The sequence below is a fragment of the Pseudopodoces humilis genome, chromosome 13, assembly GCF_049639895.1.
Source record: "Pseudopodoces humilis isolate 2021_Gansu_Grassland_sample_001 chromosome 13, ASM4963989v1, whole genome shotgun sequence".
Classification (NCBI taxonomy): domain Eukaryota; kingdom Metazoa; phylum Chordata; class Aves; order Passeriformes; family Paridae; genus Pseudopodoces; species Pseudopodoces humilis.
The window spans coordinates 20561407-20585491 of record NC_142212.1 but is presented as its reverse complement, the minus strand read 5'-3'; the positions used below and the strand labels follow the sequence as shown (position 1 = coordinate 20585491).

Below are 24085 nucleotides of genomic sequence, written 5' to 3'. Positions count from 1 at the left end.
CAGCAGCTGCAGCTGGGGGGGCCACCAGGGGAGAAGGGAGCTGAGAAGCTCTGGGATGTACTGGGATTCACGTGTGTTTTAAGAAGCTGTCAGAGAGAAGAGAACCAGAACTGGTAATTACAAAGTGCTCTCCAGACGCTTAGTCTAGAGTTAAATGGTTGATTTTCTTAGGTCTTCCCTTAGATGAAGAAAAAGCCAGGAATGGTGACTCAGAGCTGTGCTTTGGTGGGGGGAGCTTGTGCAGGTGTACGGACGCTTCACCTACACTGGAGCAAGCACCGCTGTTGCTTTTGCATCTGTACTCCCAGCACTCTGGAGGGGGAGTTTACAGCAGTGAGCAAACCTTGAATTTAGTAGAGTTTTAAAACAAAGTCTGTGGTAACTGTCTCTGTGTGGGGTTTTTGGGAGATACAGAAGCAGGGGAGCAGTGCCTGCATGCTGCAGGTCGGGGGTGTGCGTGGAAGTGGCATGGTCACATCTGACAATTCAGAAAGATTAAGGGCAAAATAATGTTCTGGTGTGCTTTTGCTGTTGAAAATTAATCTGGTAATAAAGTAATGAGATGTTTATTTGTGGGGAGGTTTGTTTGTGTAATTGCTTCCTTTTACAACTTGGACATCTGCAGCCATGTTTTTTAAATGAATGGTAGAAACCAGTGGCTGACAGGTTTGATTTTTAATTCCTCTCTACTCTCCCACTCCTTCAGGGCTGTGCCCACTGACATGCTCCCCTTTGCTGGCCCCACTTGCCAGAACGATGCCGTGCATCGTGTGCTTCCATTTAGTCTTTGTTTTGAGTCCTTAGATTAGGTAGAAATCCGTGGCTTTGCTTGGAACAGTGCCCATGTCCCCCCTGCTCTCCCTGTCCTCAGAAGGGGTGGCAGTGGCGTGGTGAAGGCTGCTGGTGCTCATTCCATCCTTCTGTCTCCTGTGTGTTGTGCTCAAGTCTGAATTTCAGGTGGGCGGGCAGTTCATTACTCTTTCTGCAGCATTTATGCAGATTGCGGACTGAGCTTATTTTAGAAGAGCAAAAATCAGGAGCAATTAGCAATCTGCTCAGGAAGGATCTAAGAGAGAGGCAGACACCAGCTCTGTGGCATACAAAGGACTGGGCTCTTTGCTGAGCTCAGCCAGTGCTGTCCCCATGGTAGCCCATGGGCCTGTCCATCAGTGAGGCCTTTTGGGCACTCCTGACAGCCAGCAGCTGGATAAAGGCCCTGCAGGTGATCAGGGTGCCAGTTCTGGTGTGTTGTGGCTGCAAGGTGCAGTGTCATGAGCTCAGGTGAACGCAGGGGAATGAGGCAGCAGTGCTGTGCAGGAGAGACAGATGTGCTCAGAGCAGCAGTGCTGTGCAGGACAGACAGATGTGCTCAGAGCAGCAGTGCTGTGCAGGACAGACAGATGTGCCCAGAGCAGCAGTGCTGTGCAGGACAGACAGATGTGCCCAGAGCAGCAGTGCTGTGCAGGAGAGACAGATGTGCCCAGAGCAGCAGTGCTGTGCAGGAGAGACAGATGTGCCCAGAGCAGCAGTGCTGTGCAGGACAGACAGATGTGCCCAGAGCAGCAGTGCTGTGCAGGACAGACAGATGTGCCCAGAGCAGCAGTGCTGTGCAGGACAGACAGAGCAGCAGTGCTGTGCAGGACAGACAGATGTGCCCAGAGCAGCAGTGCTGTGCAGGAGAGACAGATGTGCCCAGAGCAGCAGTGCTGTGCAGGACAGACAGATGTGCCCAGAGCAGCAGTGCTGTGCAGGACAGACAGATGTGCCCAGAGCAGCAGTGCTGTGCAGGAGAGACAGATGTGCCCAGAGCAGCAGTGCTGTGCAGGACAGACAGATGTGCCCAGAGCAGCAGTGCTGTGCAGGACAGACAGAGCAGCAGTGCTGTGCAGGACAGACAGATGTGCTCAGAGCAGCAGTGCTGTGCAGGACAGACAGATGTGCCCATTGCCCAGGGTGCAAGCATGCAACCACCAGGCTGCCCCAGGACATCCCACGGTGCCTCCTCAGCCAGCACCGTGGGCAGCTGAGGTGGCTCAGGTGGGTCAGGACATGGCACATGCCAGCTGACCCTGTTGGGGAGATCTCAACAAGGGTTATGTCTGCCTCTCAGTAGCAGTTCACATAAATAAACAAATGCTTGTCTTTATTTGCTCACCCCAACACATTACTTCATTTTTTAAGTGACTGCTGTTAACCTGGCTGGTATCTCAGCCAAGCTGCAAGCCCTTTACTTTTGCCTTATATGAAGGGATCTGAATTCAGAGAATTGGAGAGCTCTGCACATCAGAGTGGGAGCAGAAGAGAAAGAGGTTTTTTAAAAAAACCAGTGCCTTGTCAGAGAGTGCTGGAATGTTTACATCTCTATCTTGTCTTCCATACACGTGTGACACAAGGCAAGCATGGCAGGAGGGTACTGCAGGAACAGTGCTGCAGCAGCTCTGCTCTGCATACCAAGGGAATCAAGTGAAATATTTGAGGGATTATTTTCTGGAAGTGATGGATACCCTCAGTGACAGCTGATTTTAGCCAGAGCTGTAGCTGCAGGAGCTCTTTCTGTCCTGATAGTGCTCCAGGAAATGCCATGTGCACATAGATTGCGTTTGTCTGCTGGCTCTCTTCCCCTGGAGCTGCCCAAGTACCTTTAATGCCCTTTCTTATTTCTGGGTGGGAATTTAACACTCCTGTACTACACCAGTCTGTTTCTGTGCTTTCTTTGGTATTGTTTATCTGAAACCACCTGGTTCTGTACCCACTAATAAATGGGATACTGGGGAAGATGGTGAGAGCAGACAATATTCTTAATGCTGATTTACCCTTTAGAAGGCAGGAACACAATCACTTCGTACTGAAGAAATGAAGCAAGCGAGGGCAATAATCTCTGCTTTGTGGGTGGCAGCTGCACAACCCAGTGATCCCAATGTAGAACATATTATTAGCCTCAAGCTAAGCTGTCTGCAGTCTGGAACTTGCTCCAGGTCTATAGTAAATGATGAATTCATGGGGAGGTTGTGAAGTACTGGGCTGGATCCTGTCTGGTATGGAAAGCCCAGTCTCCCCACAGCTGTTGGGTTTTCCATTGCATGTTTGTTACCTTCTGAATATCCACGTGGCCCTTCTGCACTGCAGTAGTGAGGTTCTGCAGCTCTTTACTCACCCTGAAACACCCCAAGACCGCTGGTGCTGCCTGAGGCTGCGTTTGCAGCCTTTGGGGAGGTTGTGCTGGTTCTTGGCAAGGTGGAATTCCTCCCTACGTTTTTGCTTCCTGCCTGCAAGTTCAGGCTGGCTGGATCCAGTGACAGATGATGTACTTGTATTGGTCACAGCACAGCTTTCCCTCGCTATTCCAATATTGTGCTTTTTCTGGGAAAGGAGGGGGAGTGAAGAGCAGTGTCAGCCTTGGCCTGATGTTTTGCTGATCTCTGAGGCAGAGGCTCTGAAGGAAGCAGCTCTATTGATTCCCTGGCAGCAGCTGAGGCTTTCCTGGTCAGTGCTGATGAAGGCAGTGAGCAGAACATCTGCACTTGCTTTTGGCCTGGTCCTTGGTGCTGGAATTGAAAAAGCAGGGTGGAGATAGTTACCCAAGAGGACATGGAAGAATGGCATTTCTGGGTGGTGAGGACTGCTCCAAATGAAGCATGATCAGGCTCCAGGAATGCTCAGGAGGTTTTGGTCAGAGGCACAGTGTGAAGCTGGCTGTGCCAGGTACAGGCTTCAGGGAGCCAGTTGCCCATGATATTTTTAGGAACATTAAATCAAACAAATGAAAGAAATTGGGCAACTTCTGCTGTTGGACTCGATGAGTCCTACAGGCTCCTGAGTTTCAGTCGGCTGCTTTGGAATTAGTTTTTCTTGTGGTTTCTGTGTCCCTTCAGAGCAATTTGGCCTCAAAACGAAGTTCAGGCCCATCTCCACCACAGAAAGGCACAGTGGGAAGCAGCAATGGCAGAAATGCCCAAGGAAAGACTTGTTTCATCCTATCTGTACAATTAAGTTGTAATCCTTCCCTCTTTGTTGAAGATGTAGGATGCTTTGAGATGTGGGATGAAAAGTTCTTAAAAGGAATTATCCTATATTTTTAATGCATGTAAAGTATTAGTCTGGAATAGAATTGGTTCAGTGGATCCATGAATACACAGATTTTTCGGGCCAGAAGGCACTGCTGGGTAATCTGATCTGACTTTTGTGTATTATATTTGATCCTGTTAGGGCTGTACAGAGGTTGGGGAACTTGCACAGATACACGGGCTGGCTCTAGGAACTGTCTGCAAAGCTCAGCTCTCTTAATGATCTGTGAAATCTTTCCATGCCTGGATTAAGGAATGTGAGGTGCTGAAGTGAACCGTTTAATGATCTTCTCCTTTATTCCATCTCAGTGGCTCAGGGCAGGATTCACATTCTTGTTCAGTTCTTTCTTTTCCAGTTTGAATACGTTCTCCTTTGCATCTTAATAGCCCCAAGCCCAGAGCTCCGCTTTCAGCATTTCAGGGCTTTCAGTTCCTAAAAGACTTTCTCCAGCCTCCCATGTGCTGTTTTCAGGCTGGAGTGGACAGATGAGGGATCTGCAGCTCATGCCGGCTGTGCAGGAGGGCACTCAGAAGAGCTGTTTTCTCTGGGGAAAAAGCCACCATCTGGTTTTGTGAAGCTTCCTTTGCTCTTCTTAAATCATGAACAAACTCGAGATCTGTTTGGCTCTTTCTTTTTGCATCCCTTGTTTTCCTAACAGGCAAAACCAGAGGATGCACAAACTCAGCAAAGGCAGCTGTTCCCCCTTCTCTTCCTGTTCCCTCTTGGTCCAGAGCTCACCTGGGCAGAAGTGCTGGCTTTAGGGCACTGGGGATTCCCCAAAAGACACAGGCAGCAAGCAGAGGATTGCCAGGGATCTTTGGAATACTGCAGGTTTGGAGTGGACCTCTTTAAAGTTTGGCTTCTTTAATATAACACAAGAAAACCCCAAAATAAACAAAAGAACTCAAATCCAAGCCCCAAACAACAAAATCAGCCCCAGCCTCCTTAAAGTCTTTTTTTAATGAGCCTTTCTGGGGTCTCGCTCCACCTTCAGTGCTGTAAATTGTCCTTCCCATTGATCAGCATGATCAGTGCAGGGCCACACAGCCCAGACAACAGGGTAGGGACAGTAAATGAGATTTACTCCCTCGCTGCTGCCGCGGTCAGACAAAAGTGGCAGCAGATGTGACCGGTCGGGGCTGTGAATTACAAGTGGACAAGTCTCTGTTCCCAAGGAAACGGGGAGGAGCCGGGGGCTGTGGGAAAAGGAGCAGGAGGATGCTGCAGGCGAGCCCAGGCGCTCTGGGGCTGCTGTGGGTGTCCCTGTGCAGTGTCACTGCCAGGCCAGGCTGGGCATGGCTCTCTCTGCTGCCCTGAACCTGCAGCCAGAGCAGGCAAGGAGTGAGCAAAGCAAAGAGCTGGAGTGGCCCTGGAGCTTTGTGCTCCCTGGAGGAGGACACAGTGTGGAGCTGTGCTGTGCTTGCCCGGGTCCTGTGCCCCAGCCTGGCAGGCAGGGGCTGTGGAGAGACATCCAGGGTGGGGCACTGCCAGCTGGCTTTGTGCCAGGCAGGAGAAAACATGAAAATGTGCACTTCTGCTGCCTAAATTTAGCTCCCAAAGCTTGTCTAGTCCCAGTGGCGACTCTTGTGGTAATCCACAGCTGCAAAGTGAGGATCCAGCCCCATCTCCAGCATCTGACAAGGATGTGGGTCCGTACCTGCTCCCAGGCTCCAGCTCTGCCCGTGCCTCTCTTCACAGAGAGGGGCAGGGAAAAGAACCACTTTGGGTCAATCTGGCTCATTTCTGTGAGCGGTGCAGAGTGAAACAAAGCAGCTCCCATGCCAAGTGGGGATTTCTTCTGCAAGCAGGTTTGCTTTCCCCTTGGTCTCAGAGAGCAAGGACCATGGCATCCCTGGCTAGCATTGAGTTGCGTGCTGAGAGCACCTGGAGAGGCAGCTGCCTAGCTCTTCCCAGAGCCAGGGAAGCTGTGCTTGGCATTGCTGCCTGCTCTGGCCAGCTCTCTCTCCCCATCTGGCACACATGATGTGTGGTTTGAAGTGCTGCTTCTGTTCTTAAATTGGACATAATTGCAACACACCATTATATCTGTTCTCACTCTTGATCTGTGGGAAGTTTGGCCTTGAGGCTCATCTGAAGTTGACAATAAACACTGTTTGGATTCCTTTGGTTGGTTTTTGGTTCCTTGTGTCCCAGGAGCACGGGTACTGCTGCCTGTGGAAAGGAACTGAGTGCTCTGCTTCACTCAAACACTGGTTGTTCCCTGCTGCCTCCTCAGGAGCCAGGCTGGCCACTTTCAGATCTGCATTCAGAGACAGTTTTTAAGGGAAATGTGCAGTCAGTAACTCCTGTGGGTTTGGAGTATTATAGTTTATGACAAATGGCACTGTCTTGGCAGCAGCAGTGGCCAGCATCCTGTGCAAGGGCAGGAGAGGGAAGGGGCCGGTGTGGGGAGCAGCGTGTGGGATCTGCTGTTGCTGTGCTTCTCAGTGGCAGAGCTCTGCCACCTTCTTCTTGTGCTTGCTAAGCTTATTAATCATTTCAAGGTTTCATTGTTACCGTATCAGCTGTGGTATTTGTTCTGGGGCAGCGAGGAGCTGTTCTCATCTTCCTTTGCCCTTTGTGTTGAATGAGGGGCTGTTCCAGGGCAGGGGTTTCCCAGGGGAAAAGAAGTCACTTCAAGATACAATTTTTTTACACTTTCACTTCCCTTCTGAATAGCTGCAGATGAAGATGCTGCCTCACAGCCCAGCACTGTGGGGGCTTGGTGTGGGTATGAGGGAAAACTGGGGCTGAACATGCTAAGTGCTGCTGCTCTGGATGGGCTGGGGATTACAGACACACATGAAAAAAGCCTGAGAAATGCCAGTACCATGGGAGTTGTTTTCATACTGGAGACAAGTGTTTTCCTTTCTCTCTCTCTTTTATTTTTTTTTTTTTAAACCAGGAATGTCTTATTTCAGATAAAAGGCTTGTCTTGTTCTTTGTTTTACCAGGGGCCATATCTCATGTCTTTGTCTCGGCAGTGATGTTACTAACCACATGGAAGGAAGGAGAGGGGAAGCTTGTTGGCTTGCTTTGGGCTGTTTGCTTTCGCTGCAGGTCCCCTGGGGATGGATGTGCCCCTGGCATTTCTGTCTGTGGATGCTCCAGACCGTGGGCCCTGCAGCTCCTTGGCTGTCCAAGCTCAGTAGTGTCACTGCTGGGAGCTGCCAACGGCTCTCGTGGATGCAGCCCTCACCAGGAAGGTGGATGGTCCTCTGGCAGCCCCATCCCCAGCACCCCTCGGCTGCTGCTCCCAGCCCCTGTTGGCGTGGGGAGCTCGCTGTGCAGGGAACAGTGCCAGAGGTGCCGGCAGCAGGAGCGTCCCATGGGCACACAGGGGCTCCCAAAGCTCTGCCCTGGCAGCGTGGGCTCCCAAAGCTCTGCCCTGGCAGCGTGGGCTCCCAAAGCTCTGCCCTGGCAGCGTGGGCTCCCAAAGCTCTGCCCTGGCAGCGTGGGCTCCCAAAGCTCTGCCCTGGCAGCGTGGGCTCCCAAAGCTCTGCCCTGGCAGCGTGGGCTCCCAAAGCTCTGCCCTGGCAGCGTGGGCTCCCAAAGCTCTGCCCTGGCAGCGTGGGCTCCCAAAGCTCTGCCCTGGCAGCGTGGGCTCCCAAAGCTCTGCCCTGGCAGCGTGGGCTCCCAAAGCTCTGCCCTGGCAGCGTGGGCTCCCAAAGCTCTGCCCTGGCAGTGTCCCCTGTCTGTGGGAACTGAGCTGGCTCCTTGGCATCACGCTGAGGTTCCTGCTGTTCTCGGGGCTGTGCTCCCAGCACCTGCCTGTAGCTGGGGTTTTCCTGGAGGAACAGCTGGCTGATATTTCATCATGGATCCAGGCTTGAGTTGCTTAGCTCTGTGTGTGCCTGAGAGTTCTCCCAAGGGAAATGGTGAGTGCTGGTGAAACATGGGATGACAAAGCACTAGAAAATACATCTGAGGTATTTCTGTTATGAAGAGGGCTGGACTTTTAGAGAAGGCAGCACATGGATACTCTGAAGGGGGCATAAAAACAGTTGAGAGTCAAATGGCCTTGTTAGTGTATTCTGTATTTGTATAAGAATTGGATCCTTCCTGAGTCCAGCTTGCTGTGCTATATTTGCAATGAGCTATTGGGTCTAATCCCAGTTGTGAGAAAATAATGGCTTTTGTTGCCAAGCATATTTTCTCACTTGTCACAAATCAGTGGGGTGAAGCATATGTTAGAGGAGCGGCTGTCTCAGGCTGCCCGGCGGGAGGATCCATGACAACACTGTTCTCCTGGATGGATAATTCAGATAATTCAGCATCGTGGAGCAGCCACCCCTGCCCAGCCGGGGGGTGGGTGGGCTGCACCCGGAGCTCTGTGCTGGGGACTTGGCAGCAGGGCTTTGTCCTGCTCCCCGCCGCAGCTTTCATCCCAGCCCGTTGCTAGAGAAACCTCTGCTTTTGTCTGTCCCTGTCTGAGCAGCCAGAGCGTGGCTCTGGCCTGGCGGGGCTGGGGAGGGGTGTTGTGCCAAAAGCACATCTCCTGGAGGAGGAGGAGATGCTTGCTTGCAGGGCCTGGCTCCGGTCTGCAGCTGCTGGGGCAGGGCTGTGCAGGGCTCCCTGCCAGCTCTGCTGGCTGCAGCATCACCAATCCTCACGGCTCCAGGCTCCCCTGTGCTGGAGCATGCCTGGCTCCCACGGCCTCTCACGTGTGGCTTTAGGCTCCAGCCTTTGCAAGTCTTAATTATCCAGGGTGTTCCACTGCCTGCTTTTCACCAGTGTTTGCCTGTGTAGAATTTGGGTTATCTAACATCCCACCCTGAACTCCAGGTGTGCTGCCTACCCGTGAACTCTGCAGGATATCTGGCTGTCCTGCTGGGGTTGGCTTCCGTGGTGGCTCATGCCAGTTAAGGAGCCAAAGGTAAAGTTTTGGGGTTGGATGCAGGATTATCTAACGTGGAAACTGTAGTTGGCAGTTGGTTGAAGGCAGGAATTGCAGGCCTGTAAATCCCCCCATGATGGACGGGATGGACGTAGCATGGCTGCAAGCTGTGCAGGAGCTGTCGGAGCTGTCCCCAGGAGCGCTGACTCCCAGGGACCCTTGGAGCACTGGGTGATGTTCTTCTTTCTCTCTGCTACCACATCTGTCTTGGCACTGATGGTGCCAGCAGCTTTTCAATTTGTTTTCTACACAAACCCTTCCCATTCAGCATGCAGCAGCAGCCCCTGGGGTCACTGTTGGTGTGGTGGCTTTAGGGTCACGGCTGGCAGCTCCCTGTGCTGCAGAGTCTGTCCTGTGCCTCCACATGCTGGGCTGACACTGACCTGGCTGAACTCCTGCTAGGAAGTTTGGAAGTGTCAAATCAACACGTTACAGGCACAGGAAAAACAAATTCTGTTGACAAAGGTCAAAGTGTGCCAGGAGAGAGAGAGCTGGACTGCAGCAAATCGGGAACAGAGAGAGTAAAGACTGAGGCACTGATACCAGTTGTTGTGAGACCTCATTTGCAATTTAGTTTCCTTTCCTGCATTCTTTTAGCAGAGAATTTAACATTTAAAGGTATCTCTAGCATTCTCTGTGGAGTGGGATTGTCCTGCATTTCTAATTTCCACAGCTTGCTGTGAGTGAGGGCTAGTGTGTGAATGTCTGTGTGCAGCAGATGCCCGGAGTGCCCTGTCTGGGCAGAGGCAGCAGCTGTGCTGAGCATCCCTGCTCTGCCTCGCCTTCCTCCTCTGCCAGGGGCCTCGGCTTCTTGCCAGTGTCAGGTGAGCAAAGTGAGAAAAATAGACCTACTTACAAACCTTAGGGAAAGGCAGAGGAGTCTCGTGTGTTACAGATCGTTTATACAGCTGTTAGGAACATTAAAGAGGCTGTTCCTGTAGGTAAGACTGCAATGGCCACAAGTGCTGTGGCTGGTCTGGGCACTGTCATGAGGGGAACAAAGTGGAGGCTCTCAAGGTGAGCACATGCAGGAGCTGCCTCACCTCTGCTGTGCCCAGCTGCCCTCTGCCAGGGGCTGTGTGCTGGTGGGGAGCTGGGGGCAGCTCTCCCCTCTCTCCGAGGGCTCTGGGAGCAGGGAGTGAGCTCATGGACCCGTTCCATCAGCTGACCCTGCCATTCCAGCTCCTCTGATCCCTGTGCCGTGCAGCTGCCCCCCGCAGCCAGCTCAGCCCAATTGTTCTCAGTTTGAATAGATTTTCCTACTGTCTAGTCTCATTTTCCCTCTCCTTTCAGCTCTGCTCTCCTGTGGGGCTCCCCATCCCTCTGGGCAGAGCTCAGCTGCTGCTCCAAGGAGAGCGAGAGGCTCCTGCACAGGCGGCCTGGCCAAGTGCACTGCACCGAGCTGCAGAAACCCTGTCCGGGGATGGGCAGGGCTGGGGAGCTGCATTTCCAGCACTTTCTGTGCCACAGGTGCTGTGTTCTTCTCTTGCACACAGGGAAGGTGCCTGGCTGTGCCCGTGAGCAGCGCTGCCATCCCCACTGCCTGCCTGTCCTGTGGGGTCAGAGCTGTGCAGGGTCAGAACTGGATCAGAGCTGTGTCAGAGCTGTGCGGGGTCAGAACTGGATCAGAGCTGTGTCAGAGCTGTGCAGGGTCAGAACTGGATCAGAGCTGGGTCAGAGCTGTGCAGGGTCAGAACTGGATCAGAGCTGGGTCAGAGCTGTGCGGGATCAGAGCTGGATCAGAGCTGTGCGGGGTCAGAGCTGTGTCAGAGCTGTGCGGGGTCAGAGCTGTGCGGGGTCAGAGCTGTGCGGGGTCAGAGCTGTGCAGGGTCAGAGCTGTGCGGGGTCAGAGCTGTGCAGGGTCAGAGCTGTGCAGGGTCAGAGCTGTGCAGGGTCAGAGCTGTGCAGGGTCAGAGCTGTGCAGGGTCAGAGCTGTGCGGGGTCAGAGCTGTGCAGGGTCAGAGCTGGATCAGAGCTGTGCGGGGTCAGAGCTGTGCGGGATCAGAGCTGTGTCAGAGCTGTGCGGGGGATTTGCAGCCAGGTGCTGGGTTCCAGCAGTGCCAGGCAGGGTGAGCACTGGAGAGCAGCTCTGTCTGTTGTTCCTGCAGTGCCTGTTCCCTGCAGGATGCAGTGGGGACCCGGCTGCTGTAGGAGACACGAGCTGCCCAAGGAGCCCGTCCCCACACGCCACAGGCACCTCCAGGCACTGCTGAGCACAGTGTGTCTATCCTGGGGTCTGAAGGGGAAAGCAAATAAACCTGGAACAGATGAAACCTTTGGTGTTTTTGAGCTGGGATTTGGAGGGCATGAAAAACTTTATAAGCCTTTGAGGCACAGCTGGGTTTGATTTGTAGGTAAAGCCAACAGTGCAGAGGGATGGGTGAGAGAAGGGTGCATGGCAGTGCCAGCTTCCTTGAGGTCACTGCTGGCCATCCTAGAGGTATTCACGTGGACATTTATCAAGAAATAATACATTAGTTTATATGAAAATAGCGTGTGATTTCAGGTAGTACCAGATAGATAGAAGTATTGTTTTCTGGTTTCAAAAGGCAATTGAAATCTCTGAGGTTGGTCTCGGTGTTGTAAGACTGTTTTGACAAATAATAAGGTTTAATGTGAGGCTGGTCAATGGCACTGTCTGCTCTCTTTGGGAAGCAGATTCTTCGGCCTTTTTGAGCCCTGAATTCACCCCAGGGCTTGGAGGGAGCTCCAGCAGAGCTGTGCTGTTTGCTCTGGGACAAGGAAGGACACCCTTCCTGGCCAGTGCTTGTAGCTGATGTCTTTTGTTTTTTCCCCTGTGCTGTGTGCCTGCAGAAATCCGAACGCAGCTGGTGGAGCAGTTCAAATGCCTGGAGCAGCAGTCGGAGTCGCGCCTGCAGCTGCTGCAGGACCTGCAGGAGTTCTTCCGCAGGAAGGCCGAGATCGAGCTGGAGTACTCCCGGAGCCTGGAGAAGCTGGCTGAGCGCTTCTCCTCCAAGATCCGCAGCTCCAGAGAGCACCAGTTCAAGTAAGCGGGTGTTCCCAGGGGCAGGCTGGAGACAAATGATGGGCAGAGGTTGCTGTGAGCGCTGGAGGTTGGTTTGGAGCTGTGCAGCAGAGTAAAGCCCATCATGTCAGCAGTGACCTCCTCTGTGTCATCCCTGCGTGGGGCTCATGGAATAAACGGGACATCTCTCTTTGCAAGACTTCACCCCAGCATCACTGACCTGTGCTGCGTGAATTACACCTACCGTGCACTTCTGGAGTGACACAATAACAATAGGAACTGGGGACTAGGAAGGAGTCAAACACCTTGATTTTTGGAAGGGTCTTGAACTCAGCCATGACTTGATTGTGTGAATAGTGGTGGGCCTGGTCTGTAGCCCTGGTTTCTGTGTGTAGCCCAGTCATCAGCTGTCCAGGTGCTGCATGTTTCATGCAGGCTCACTGGCAGGCTCAGGCTTGGAAGCAGTTTCTGGAAGTGGAGTTTACTGCAGTTTATTTGCAATAAAGCATGTGGTTTTTCTGTGCTTAGCTGTACGGTGTTGGAGGGAGGCAGATCCTTAGTGGAAATATTGTGAAACAAAGCTTTGAAGTAGGAAATATGAACTGAATCTTGGGATTGTGTGAGAACCAAACCAGTGATGCAATTGTGAAATCCATGAATATGTAAACATGTGTTTTGAAAAGCAGCTTCTTTTCAGTTTAACCACACTTGTGAGCTTGGCTAAAACAGAAAATATCTGAAAAAAATAGAAAGAAAACCAAACTTGACTCAGAGTTTCAGTTTGGAGGTGACTGCTCTGTGGTGAGGATATGGCTTGTGCCATTCTGCTGGCTCCATGGAGGCCACTGCCCATTGCAGCTGGGGGCTGCTCCTGCTCCCTGTGCATGTGCCAGCCCAGAGGTGCCCAGCTGGGCTCTGCAGGGTGACGCTTGCTGCTCCTGCTGGGTGTCCGCAGCTGCTGCTCTTGTTGTGTCCCTTGCCACGGCCAGCTCTCCTGGAGTGTCAGGGGATCTCACTGGGCAGCACAAGCGGTGCCAGAGCTGTGCCCAGTGGGATGTGTGCCCTGTGCCTGTTGGGATGTGTGCCCTGTGCCTGTTGGGATGTGTGCCCTGTGCCTGTTGGGATGTGTGCCCTGTGCCTGTTGGGATGTGTGCCCTGTGCCCAGTGGATTTGTGCCCTGTGTCTGGCACAGGCTGTGCCCCAGGGCCATGTGGCAGCACCGGTGGCACAGAACCAGGTGCAGGTCCCGGCTGCTCTCCTTGCAGCACCTCAGCCCGAGCTCTCCACCTTCTCCTCCCTGGGCCACAGTGCTTGTCCCTGTCTCTTCTGCCAGCAGTATCTGTGAAAGTCTCTCAGCTGGAATTGTGCCCTTTGTTCCAGATGAAGCTCATGTTGTTCAGTTCAGTTCAGTGGCCAAAGACTGCAGCTGCTGTTCAGTGCCTTTCACACAGAGCCTGGGCTTTGCCTGCTTGCTGCCCTTCTCCTGACCAGCCCCAGGCTCTTTACAGTCTATTTCTTCCTCTAACCCCTGGTGATTTTTTTCCTGTTTCAGCTGCAAGAGCAGTGATTTCTGCTGTTACATTACTAAATCCTATTTATTCCATATTACTAAATCCCATTTAATCTGTTTACTCGGTCTCTCCAGTGTGAGGCTTTACTGCTGTCTTACACCAGGCTCTGCTGCTGATGAGTTGCTGTTCAGATCCTCTCTGTCCTTTTGGCATCTGACTGTTGTGTGTTGGTTGTGTGGTGCTGGGTGCTGCAGTGTGCACCAAGGAGTTGAAGAAATGGGCCAGTAAGGAGCTCTGGTTCAGAGATGGAGCCCACAAAGGTTCAGGGGTGTCTGGCTTCACCCATTAGCTCAGAGCAGTATTAGGGCTCTCCATTGCTTACAGTTCTGGAGGCTGCTGCTGTGCAGTGTCCACAGGTGACAGTGATTTCCACTGTTCTAAAAGACCTGGGCACAAGTGCTGGTGTTGGTGTTGATGGGGTCAGTTTGATTTCAGTGCTTGCTCCTGCTGAGTCTTTGCTGTCCGTTCAATGCCTGGAGACTCCCTTAATACATTTTTTATTTCTAGGCTGCTCCGTACCTGCCCCTACCAGGCTTATCTGCACCACTTCCCCAGCTGCTCATGTGTGTCATTATTCTGGTGAGGCTGTGACACTCTCAAGAGTCACAGTCCCTTCAGCTCCTTTGTCCCCATGCAGCCACGTGCAGCGGGCTGTGCCCAGCCCTGGCTCTGGCAATCGCCGCGGTGCCGTGGCTCGCGGTGGCTCCAGCTCCACACACTCATCAGTTTTCTGTGTGTGTGCATGCAGTGGTGTCTGCAGTCTTCAGGGTGTCCCCTCCAGCATACCTGAGCGTGTTCATGTTGTGCACAGGTAATGCTGGATGCAGAGCCCTTCCATGAGCCCTTTTTAGTGGACTAAACCCAGCAGAATGTATTGGGTGGCAAAGGGCCCTTCTGCAGTGGAGTCACAGCCCTGTTTGTAGTGCGAGTGGAAAGAACGAGCAAAACTCTCTCCCTTTCCAGGGATGTCTCCTCTCCTCTCCTGTGCCATCTTCCAGAACACTCCATTAGGGCAGGGGCTGGCTGGGGGCCCGGTGTGGTACGGGTGTTTGTGTGTGACAGGACATCCCTGCGTGGCAGTGCTGGTACAGCTGGGAGAGATCGTGCCCCAGATCCCAGGGGAGGGAGGCGATGTGCTGGCAGCATTCATTTGAAAATGTGTGCCTTTTCGATGTGTTCACCTGACCTTTTGGGTTTTTTTCCCCACAATTCTGTAGGAAAGATCAGCACCTCCTTTCCCCTGTGAACTGCTGGTACCTGGTTCTGACGCAGACCCGTCGGGAGAGCCGAGACCACGCCACCCTGAACGACATCTTCATGAACAATGTCATCGTCCGGCTGTCACAGATCAGCGAGGATGTCATCAGGCTCTTCAAAAAGGTAACAGCCAGGGCAGCCTTGTTTCATGAGCGTCCATCCTGGCACTTTAGTCTAAAATAGAACTGTAAATGTTGCAGAGCAGATCTTGCAAGGGACCCTCAGTAAAACTCTTCCTAGGCAGTATTTCCTGGAGTTTTGAAGAAGCTGAGATCTAGACCTGTCAGGTCTAGAGTGTGAGGTGTGTCCTGGTGCTCAAAGTGTCAGTGCCAGAGAAATGAGAGGGAGAAATGTGATGACTTCTTTTGGAGACTCTTTGGGGGACTTCAGAGAACAGGTCAGAACAGGCTAGTTGGGTGGAACCTTGCTCAAGAGCAGGACAGCTAAGAGGCAGTTACAAAAGGAGTCAGTGTGGCCTCCTGAAGGGAAGAGTCATGCCTCAGAAATTTGGTGCAGGTATTTCCAGGAGCCCAAGATCATGTCATTAGCTGGTGCAGGGCCCTGGCTGGAAAGGAGCCTTAGCTGAAATTCTTGAAGAGCTGTTGAAGAGTAGAGAGGGGTTGTTTTGTGGATTAATGATTAGTTAAAAGACAGGAAAAAAGGGAAGGAGAGTTCCAGTGCAGTTCCTAATAAATTATTTGGGAAAAGCCTGAATAGTAAGATGACAAAATCTGCTGATGATACAGAATTATTAATGATAACCAAATTAAAAAGAAACATCAGAGACTTCTGAGAATCACACAGTCAGGTGGGCCAGGACTGTTCATTGAAGGTGAGGAGTGTGCTAAGAGCAGAGTCCCAGCAGAGGGTAGGCTCAGTGGCTTTGTTTTCATCAGGGCCAGCTGGGGACTGTAGTGAGGAAGCAGTGTGAGCCACAGGGCACCTGCCTCTCCAACAGGAGAACGCTCATAATCAGGGCTTGTCTTGAAATTTCAGCCTGACTGGAGAATAAATTTCATGCGGTATTTTTATGGCCAGTTTCCTCTAGTTTATAGAGCTGACCTAGAAATTAAACTGCAAGGTCGGGTTTGTGTTGGCTGATTTGATATGGATACCATCCCTTTTCCTGTTCTCCAGTCCTGCAGAAATGAGATGTTTGGTATATGTTGGTTAGTCCAGTTCTATCTCAAAATGTTCCTCCCATTTGCATTTTGCTCTGAACTGGTTTTTGAGATTTATATTTAATGTACCCTTCTGCTTTCCCTGCCCATGTCTGTGGATGGTGTGTCTCGTTTGGAAGCACAGAAGAAACTCGGCCAGCTTGCAAACAAGGACATGTATTCAGTGTTCTGAGTGTTCTCCCGTTGTATGTCAGTCCTCAGCCAGGGCAGGATGTGAAGTATTTCATCCATTCAGCAGAATTATTTCTTTGTGTTTGGTTTTCTTTCACTTCCCCTCATTTTTGAACTTAAATTTCAACCTTAGGCTCAACACTTAAATTGAAATGGTTGCTCCTTGTTTCTCCCTCCTCCATCTGTTGCCAGGAGAGCTGGTGTGACTCTGCAGCCTGAGAGAGCCAGCACCTGCTTTGCATCCAGAGGAACCTTTACAGTTTGTGGGCATCTGTAATTCCACTGTGTTTGTTCCTTGGGCTCACCTGTCCTTGGAAATAATGTTCAGCTAAATCAGGGAAAAAACTTACTTTGTGTCAACGTTTGCCTTCCATTTGGACAGGAAGGCTGCCACTTTGGGGCATATTCAGGGTGTTTATTTTTCTCAACCTATGGCATACCTTGTCTGAAGGGGTCTGAGGCTGCACTTTCCACTTCACAGCCAGTGCTCAGTGGGCACCTGTGTGGAAACAGGAGCATGCTGGTAAATGGATTTTGAAGATCCAGCCTTGCAGTGTATGAGGCTGCTCAGAGAAGGGATCTTTCACTGTGGTGTCCAGCCTGGCTTTGAGTGTGGTGGGTAAAGTGCTCCAAGCCCCCTCCAGGGGACCAGGCTGCTGGCACCTAACCCGGCTGCAGAAGGGTTAAAGCACCCACAGTCGTGGTTCAGCTGCTGGGTGTGCTGGAAATTGCTCTTTGATGGTAAATTAGGGTAACGTTTTTTTCCAGAAATGTCACTTCTAATTCTTCCCATCTAGAGTTTATTAATGGGCTGTGACATGCTGTGGGGACATAAGGAACCGGGAGGTTTTGTGTTTCCTGCCTTCATTATGTAAATGTAAACAGTCCTGGCGAAGCGGCAGCGAGGGCTCACGGGGTTCAGGAGGAGCAGTGGCTCAGCAAGTGCTGATCTGCCTGGAAAGATGTGGGGTGCTGAGCTGGGGTGCCAGGCTGCTCCCTCGGCTTCCCTGGGTGAGCCTGGCAGCAGTGGGGTCACCCATCACCGAGTGGGGACACTGCTCTTGGTTCCTCCCCACCCGTGTCCTTTCCCCCGGCTGGCCAGCAGCTCCAACGCCTCCTCTCGTGTCCGGCTGGGAACCCTTCCAACCCAAACCAGCCTGTGCCTCTCTGAGGAAGCAGGAGAAGAAAATTCAATTGGGCAAATTTCCCCGGAGCTTGCAGTGTGAGTCACGTTCCCGATGCAGGAGGAGATGATCGAGGTGAGCGTGTTGCCGTTGCTAATAGGCAGCAGTAAGTGGAGATGCTGAGATGAGTCCCTGCAGGGATCTGGCTCTCTCTGCTCTCAGGGCGGGTCTGACACCATGAAACCTCACAATGTGTCCTGGCAGCCTCAAACCCAGCGTGAGGGACCCATTGCCAGGCAGGTGTGTGCTCCACTCTCACCTTCTGCTGTGGAGAAGGAAGTTTGATGCTTCTTCCAGGTATGGGATACAGGAAATGACACATTTGAGACAGAGCATTGCTATGTCCAAAATGAGGGTGCTGGGTTATTCCCCAGTGTGGGATTAATTATGTGCTGTGACAGTGAATTTAATTACAGCCTGTCCTGCATTGTCCTGGATGGAGGTTGGATGAAGAAGTGGTGTCTGGATGGGAGCTCTTGTCTTTGCTCTAGAATAAGTGTTCTCTGTTGCTGTCATCCCTGCTGCTGCTTCCCCATACTTTGTCAGCAGTGGCAGGAATTTTAATAAATTGCTAACTTGAAGCCATTGGTGTCTCAGTGAGCAACTACGAGTTTTAGGAGGAATGTGAGGCATAAAGGAAACAGCTAAATTGTAGTTTGGGTTTTGTGGGTTGTCCCAGGGAACAGGAATGATGTTTTGGTGTTGTCCCCTATAAGAACACAAACATAATTTCTCCATTGGAGAAAGGGAAGGCAGCAGGTTGGGAGGAGAGGCAAATCCTTCAGCTGCTCTCTTGTCTCTGTTTGAAAGAGGCTTCAGCATCCTCACTCTGGGCACTCACTGCCCTCTGGGATGCTGGGAGACTCCAAACACACTGCAGAGCCTTTGGCTCCCTGCAGCAGGGGGCCATGTGTTGGGTTGTGGTTTCTGTAAGCAAATGACTCTTTATCTGTGCTCCCCACCTGTGGTTGCCTGTGCAGGTGTAGCTCATGGAACAACACACTGAGCCAGTTTGTGTTGTTCTATTTTGGAGTCTAAAATTGGGTTTGAAAATTACAGCTTTGTGGCCTTGCCCTGCATGGGGCAGGAAATCCAGGGCAGAGCAGGAGCTGCAGCTCAGCCTGGGCCGTGGCTTCTGCCACCAGCCTGTCCTGTCCTCCTCCCCAGGCTCTTGGGAAGCCTTGGTCTGGGGAGCGGCCTGTGACTCGTGGGGATGGCAGGGGGGGTACGTGTCACTGGGCTCCTGCAGGATGTGGGCTCCAAGCCCCCTGTTTGTGCACCTTGCCTGTAATAACTCAAATTAGAATCACAGAATTGTAATCACAGGTTGTAAAAGCTCTCTGAGACCATCAAGTCCAACCCTTCCCCTAGCACTGCCAAGGCCACCACTAACCCATGTCCCCAAGTGCCACATCCACACAGCTTTTAAATCCCTCCAGGAGCAAAGAAGAAATTTTTCCTAATATTCAAGCTAAACCTCCCTGGCACAACTTGAGGCTGTTTCCTCTTGTCCTGTCCCTTATTCCCTGTCTGCACCATCCTGTCAGGGAGTTGTAGAGATTGAGAAGGTCCCCAGATATCTTCGGGCTGTGTCTGGGGGGATGCACACCTATCATGGCTCTGCTGTGAATTAGCAAGCCCCAGTGAGATTCTTGGGAGCAATGATGATCATTAGTGTGGGTGGGCAGGGGACAGGGACTGGAGTCCAGTCCAGATGAGGGTTCCTGGTGGCCCTGGGCCTCAAGTGAGCATCTTCTGGTCACTGGCATCATCCATGGGAGTGGGACCAGTGTGCATCAGTCGGGGCTCCGGGGATGGACTGTCCTGGGTGCCCTGACACTAACTCACAGACACACTGTGGTTGCTGGGTGGGACTTTCACCCTTCAGACTCCTTGTTTCAGGCTTTGCTTTAAGTCTAGCTTCTAATAATCTAGATTAAACTTTCCACGTAGGTTGTCCCATTGGCTGGAATTAGAGGACCTTTCCGTGTCGAGGGCTTCTCTCATCACCCAGCCCGATGGAATGTTGTTTTCCCTGCCCACGTGCACAAAACTTCCTGGAGTTATTTGAGGAAATCTGGAAGAAACTGCTCAGTTTTGTTTTGGTTTGGTTTAGGGGAGGGAGGAGGGGGGTGTCTAAACTTAGTTTAAACACATCTTCAAGCTATAATAAGTATTTTCTAGCCAAGAAGATTCCACTGAGAGATTTGTGGTGTAATTACAGGGAGGCAGGAAAGCAGAGCGAGCACATCCCAGCACCTCCAGCTGCTGGCTTTCAGTAGAGTTGGTTTGATCTGCAGCCAAGCTCCAGTGTTGGGCAGCTCCCCATGCTGTGGCCTCTGCATGAAGGGCTGTGTCCATGCTCTAGGAGGCTGTGACTGCATCTGCCCCGTCCTGCCTGGCAAGGAAAGGGAAACACAGGCTGATAATGGGATTTCAGCAGACAGGAGAATGCCAGGAGTTCCTCACTGGCAGTGAGTGTCTCCTCAGCTGGCTGAACTTTGCCTGCTGCTGTTGTGAAACTGGAAACTTTATTATATAACAGTGGTTATATATATATATATATATGTGGCTATTTTGTAGTGTCCTTTTTCAGAGATGCTTTGGTTCACTCGGGTCAGAATAGTGAAAATGAGCTACTGAGGAGAAGCTGGGAGGCTGTGACATGGCCAAGGGAAACATAAACCTGGGGTGCCAGTGCTGGGGAGCTCTGATAGTCTTTGCTCTGAAATACCAGCATTGGCTGGAAATGGCAGATGTGTTTAATCACAGAGCAGCAGAGTGTTCAGATCAAGACAGATTGACAGGTGATGCTGTGGGGCTGCAGAGTGCCAGTCTAGGGAACTGCAGACCCACAAATGGCTGTGTACACCCTGCCAGTCTCAAAGTGAGTCTCTGCCAGTCCCCAAACTGGGGAGAATGTTGCATGTTATACCCAAGAGGGGGGTTGACTGTGGGCTGGGAATGAATTCTACCATTCGAAGGGCAAAGCAGTATTGCCTTTAATTTTAGATTCATCTGTTTTGCAGGATAAATAAGTTAAATTATGTGAAATTCCTCCTTATGGTCTCAGAAACTGAGGTTGGGTGGTCCATGGGCAAACATCAACCTCAAATGAATACAAAGCAGTTTTGAAACTGCATGAGACTTTGCTGCACTGTGTATTTACGTTTATGATTCCTCTGAAATGTATTTTCATTTCAGAACTGTGAGTTTTGAGCAAAACAATCTCACCTCCTCTTGTTTTTGTCTTGCAGAGCAAGGAGATTGGCCTCCAGATGCATGAAGAGCTACTGAAAGTCACCAATGAGCTCTACACGGTGAGCGAAGAGCCGATGCCACCATTCCCGGCCGGCAGCGTGGGGAGCAGGGGCCTTTGGCAGAGCACATCTGAGGAGGCTCTGCCCTGGCCATCCTGCTGCATGGCCATTCCTTCCCCTCACATCCTCTGGGAGAGTCTCTCTGCTGGCACTGCTGGATTTCCCAGCAGCCTGAGGCCAAGGGCTGGCTCAGCTGCTTCCCTGGAGCTGGGCTGGGAATGGTAGGGATGTTTGGGTGTGATCTAGGTGTGATCCCAGGCTCTGCAGTGCTCTCACCTGCCGGGGCTCCAGCGCCTTCTGGCCCTGCTCAGCCCCTGGGCTGGTGATTTCCAGTGGCCCTGAGCTGGCTGTGCTTGTTTGTTGGACACCTCCCTGCTCCTGTGAGCCTGGGGGGATGGCTGAACATGAACATTTCCCTTCTGCTGGGGAATGCAGAAAGCTTCTGGCTTATAGAGGCTCTGCTCTTGTGCCCCAAGGAGCTCTTGGGCTGCAGAGCTGTCTGTGCCTCCCAGTGAGGTCATGTGCTGTTAGTTAGGACATGGCTCTTCAAGCAAGTTCTCATAACAGGGTAGTAAAAGTCTTTGTGTTGCTTCTGCCTCTTGCCCTGTAGCAATTGCTTTCTTAAAAATTTATTTTATTTGTGGTTTAGGAGCAACAAAACCATGTAAAGTCTGCCTTTTGTTGGAAAATTGAGATAATGTATTTGCTTTCTTTGGCTGTATCTGTAACTGGTACATAAATAATACTGCAGTAGGTTTATTCCTAAACAATCATTCCATTTCATCTTTTTGAAAAACAGGCCTAAACAACAGAGCATGAATGATTGTATTTGAAATTTCTGCCATAAATCTCCTCTTAACAGGTTTGTTCCCACATTGGCTGTTGAAGGATTTGATTGTTGTGAGACCTGCAGTGTGGGTGGACAGCAGATCAGATTAAAAAGCCTGTGTGAGATTTGGGAGTGCGTTGTTGGTAGTTGAATGTCACAAGCTGTGTTAGGGGTGGTGACTATTTAAGATTAATTACAGCAGCAGCATGACAGATGCAAAGCAAGGGAAGACTCACAAGGGCTGCCCTGGATAGCTGTGGACCTGTGTGCTCTGAACCCAGGCAGTGACAGGCCTGTCCCCGAGGGACACGCTGGGGTCCCAGGTGCGAGCATTGGCCAGGGAGGAGCACAGAGGGCGATTCTGCTCGTCCTCACAGGAGCTGAGATTTCTCCCACTCACTGCTCTGCTCCATGTGCTGAGCAGAATGGGCTTGAATGGTGAAACTGGAGCAGCTGTGTGTTTGTGTTCAGCCTTGCTGCTGAGATAACAAACTGGCTGTGTCACCCAGGCAGGAAGGAGCAGGGAAGGGACATGCTGGCTTCAACAGCACGGAGAAAAAGCCTGTGGGGCAGTCAGGGTCACCTCACATCTGCTGGGTGCCAGCAGCTCCTGCTGCTCAGAGTTCTGTCCTTGAGCCATCAGGTGAAAGGGCCCAGCTGTCCCCTGGCTCGGGGGTGCTGGGGTGGCTGGGGACACCTTTGGGACTGAGCTGCTGTTGGTGAGTTCTCTGCAGCACCTTGGGTGCCCACGGGCAGCGTGGCAACTGTGGCTGCTGACAAAAACAGACACGGGAAACGGGCCTGGCTCTCAGGACACCAGGCTGCTGCTTCCTGGGAAATGTCCCTTGTCTGCTGTCAGCACAGGGCCTCTACCCACAGCTCATCTGTGCCCTGGCAAGGCTGCTTTTTAAGCCTCTCTGAGGGGAATTCTGTGCACTGGGCAGAAACTACAATTTTTTACAGGCTTCTCAGGCATTCTCTGTCTCAAACTTAAGCCAAAACAACCACATTGATTTTAACTCAGCCTTGTTGCTGTTCGGATGCAAGTCACCCTGTGGACTCTGCATGGAGAGAACCAAAGCCACACTGATTTTAATCAAAAGGGAAGCGGATGACTTTCATTCTGAAGTGGAGATGCTTGTGAATGGTTTTGTGCAGAAATAGTTCAGCTGTGAATTAAAACCAGCTTCGTTCCTTTGGTCCCTCCTGATGGATTCCAGCAGAGAGGTGCCACTTGGAGCTGCTAAAGGCAGAAGGCTGGGGGGCCTGAGCCTGGACCTGTCACAGTCACCCCGTTTCTGCTCTGGCTCCTCCCTGGGTCAGAACCTTGGGCATGAGCTGTTGAGGAGAACAAAGCCCTTGTAGCTGGAGACTGCCAGCAGTGCCATTTATGGCCAGTATTTTGGCAACAGCCTTTATCCAGAACATGTAATTAATATGGAAAACACAACTCGTGTTGTTAAATAACTAATGAACATCGGAACATATTTTTCCTCCTTCACTGCAGCTAATTAACTGATTTGCAGGAAAGCTCCCCAGGACGCAGCTGTGGCAGTTTGTCTTTGTGTCACAGCATTGCAAGCCAGGGACAGCATGGTTTGATTGCAGGCAGCGAGACGGCACGAGGGAATTGCAGATCAGGGGCTGATAGCTGCAGTGCAGGTTGGCCCCGGCCAGAATCGAGGCAGATATTAAACAGAAATATCCTCTGAATTTCCAATAGTGAGCTGTGTGGCAGGGCAGCTGATGAGGAACACTGTGAGCTGTTTAAGGTGTCTGTTTTGGTTGGGTAACTGTCCCATAACCTTTGGATTTCACAAAAAACCTGCAACTTGGACCCCTCTTACTCATTGGGCTTCTCTGTCACGTTGTGTCAGGGTCTCTGTGAGTGCTGTAGAAATCTTTCCTCTCACTGCCTGAAGCCCTGATACCCAGCACTTGGCTTTTTCACTTCCCTCTGTGTGTTTCACAAACACACATAGATGGTGAGGATGAGGAGGGCTCAGTGAAACCCTCTGGTCTCTCTCTTTAAGAAAATCCCAGGAATTGTCTGGTTTATGTATGTCCTGTGACATTCACTGCAGAAAAGGCAGTTTGAAATATGTGGCTGGGATCTGTGTTAAGAATTTGCAGGGTTTGGAAATGCAGCAGCTCAGGGCCAAGGCAGGAGCCTTTGCTCACTGTCCCTTGGCTGTGCCTGCAGTGGGATCTCCCTGCAGGGGAGGTTTGAGGTTTGTGCTGGGATGCGGTGTTGGGAGCCTGCTTCAGCTGAGGGTTGTGCTTGGCAGGAGGAGGGATCATGTGGCTCAGCCTGACCTGCTCCAAGTCACACTCCTGGGTCCTTCTGGCAGCCACAGCTGAGCAAAACTGTGTTTTCTTCTCTAAGCCGTGTGTAAAAATCCCTGCATGTGCGGGTTCCTGCTCTGTTTTAACCCTTGGGCCTCAGGCAGCCCATCCCAGCCCATCCCAGCTCGCCCCAGAGTGTCCCAGCTCATCCCAGCTCATCCCAGAGCGTCCCAGAGTGTCCCAGCCCTGCTGAGGCTGATTGCACTGAGCAGTTGGGCACTGTGGCTGTGTCAAGGCAACGTGAAATAAACCATCCACATCCCAGGGGGAGATGATAG

The 24085-nt window shown here is 51.7% G+C and overlaps 1 protein-coding gene across 3 annotated transcripts in view; it reads left to right on the top strand.

Annotated features, from left to right (window-relative positions):
- The window catches only part of SRGAP3 (SLIT-ROBO Rho GTPase activating protein 3), a 74926-nt gene that overhangs the window by 22576 nt on the left and 28265 nt on the right, over positions 1-24085 (top strand). For all 3 annotated transcript variants that reach the window (XM_014251525.2, XM_005521957.3, XM_088061713.1), the window contains exons 2-4: positions 11777-11969; positions 14737-14899; positions 20570-20632. In XM_014251525.2, coding sequence (XP_014107000.1) covers positions 11777-11969; positions 14737-14899; positions 20570-20632 — 419 coding nt within the window. The remainder of the gene's footprint in view (positions 1-11776; positions 11970-14736; positions 14900-20569; positions 20633-24085) is intronic.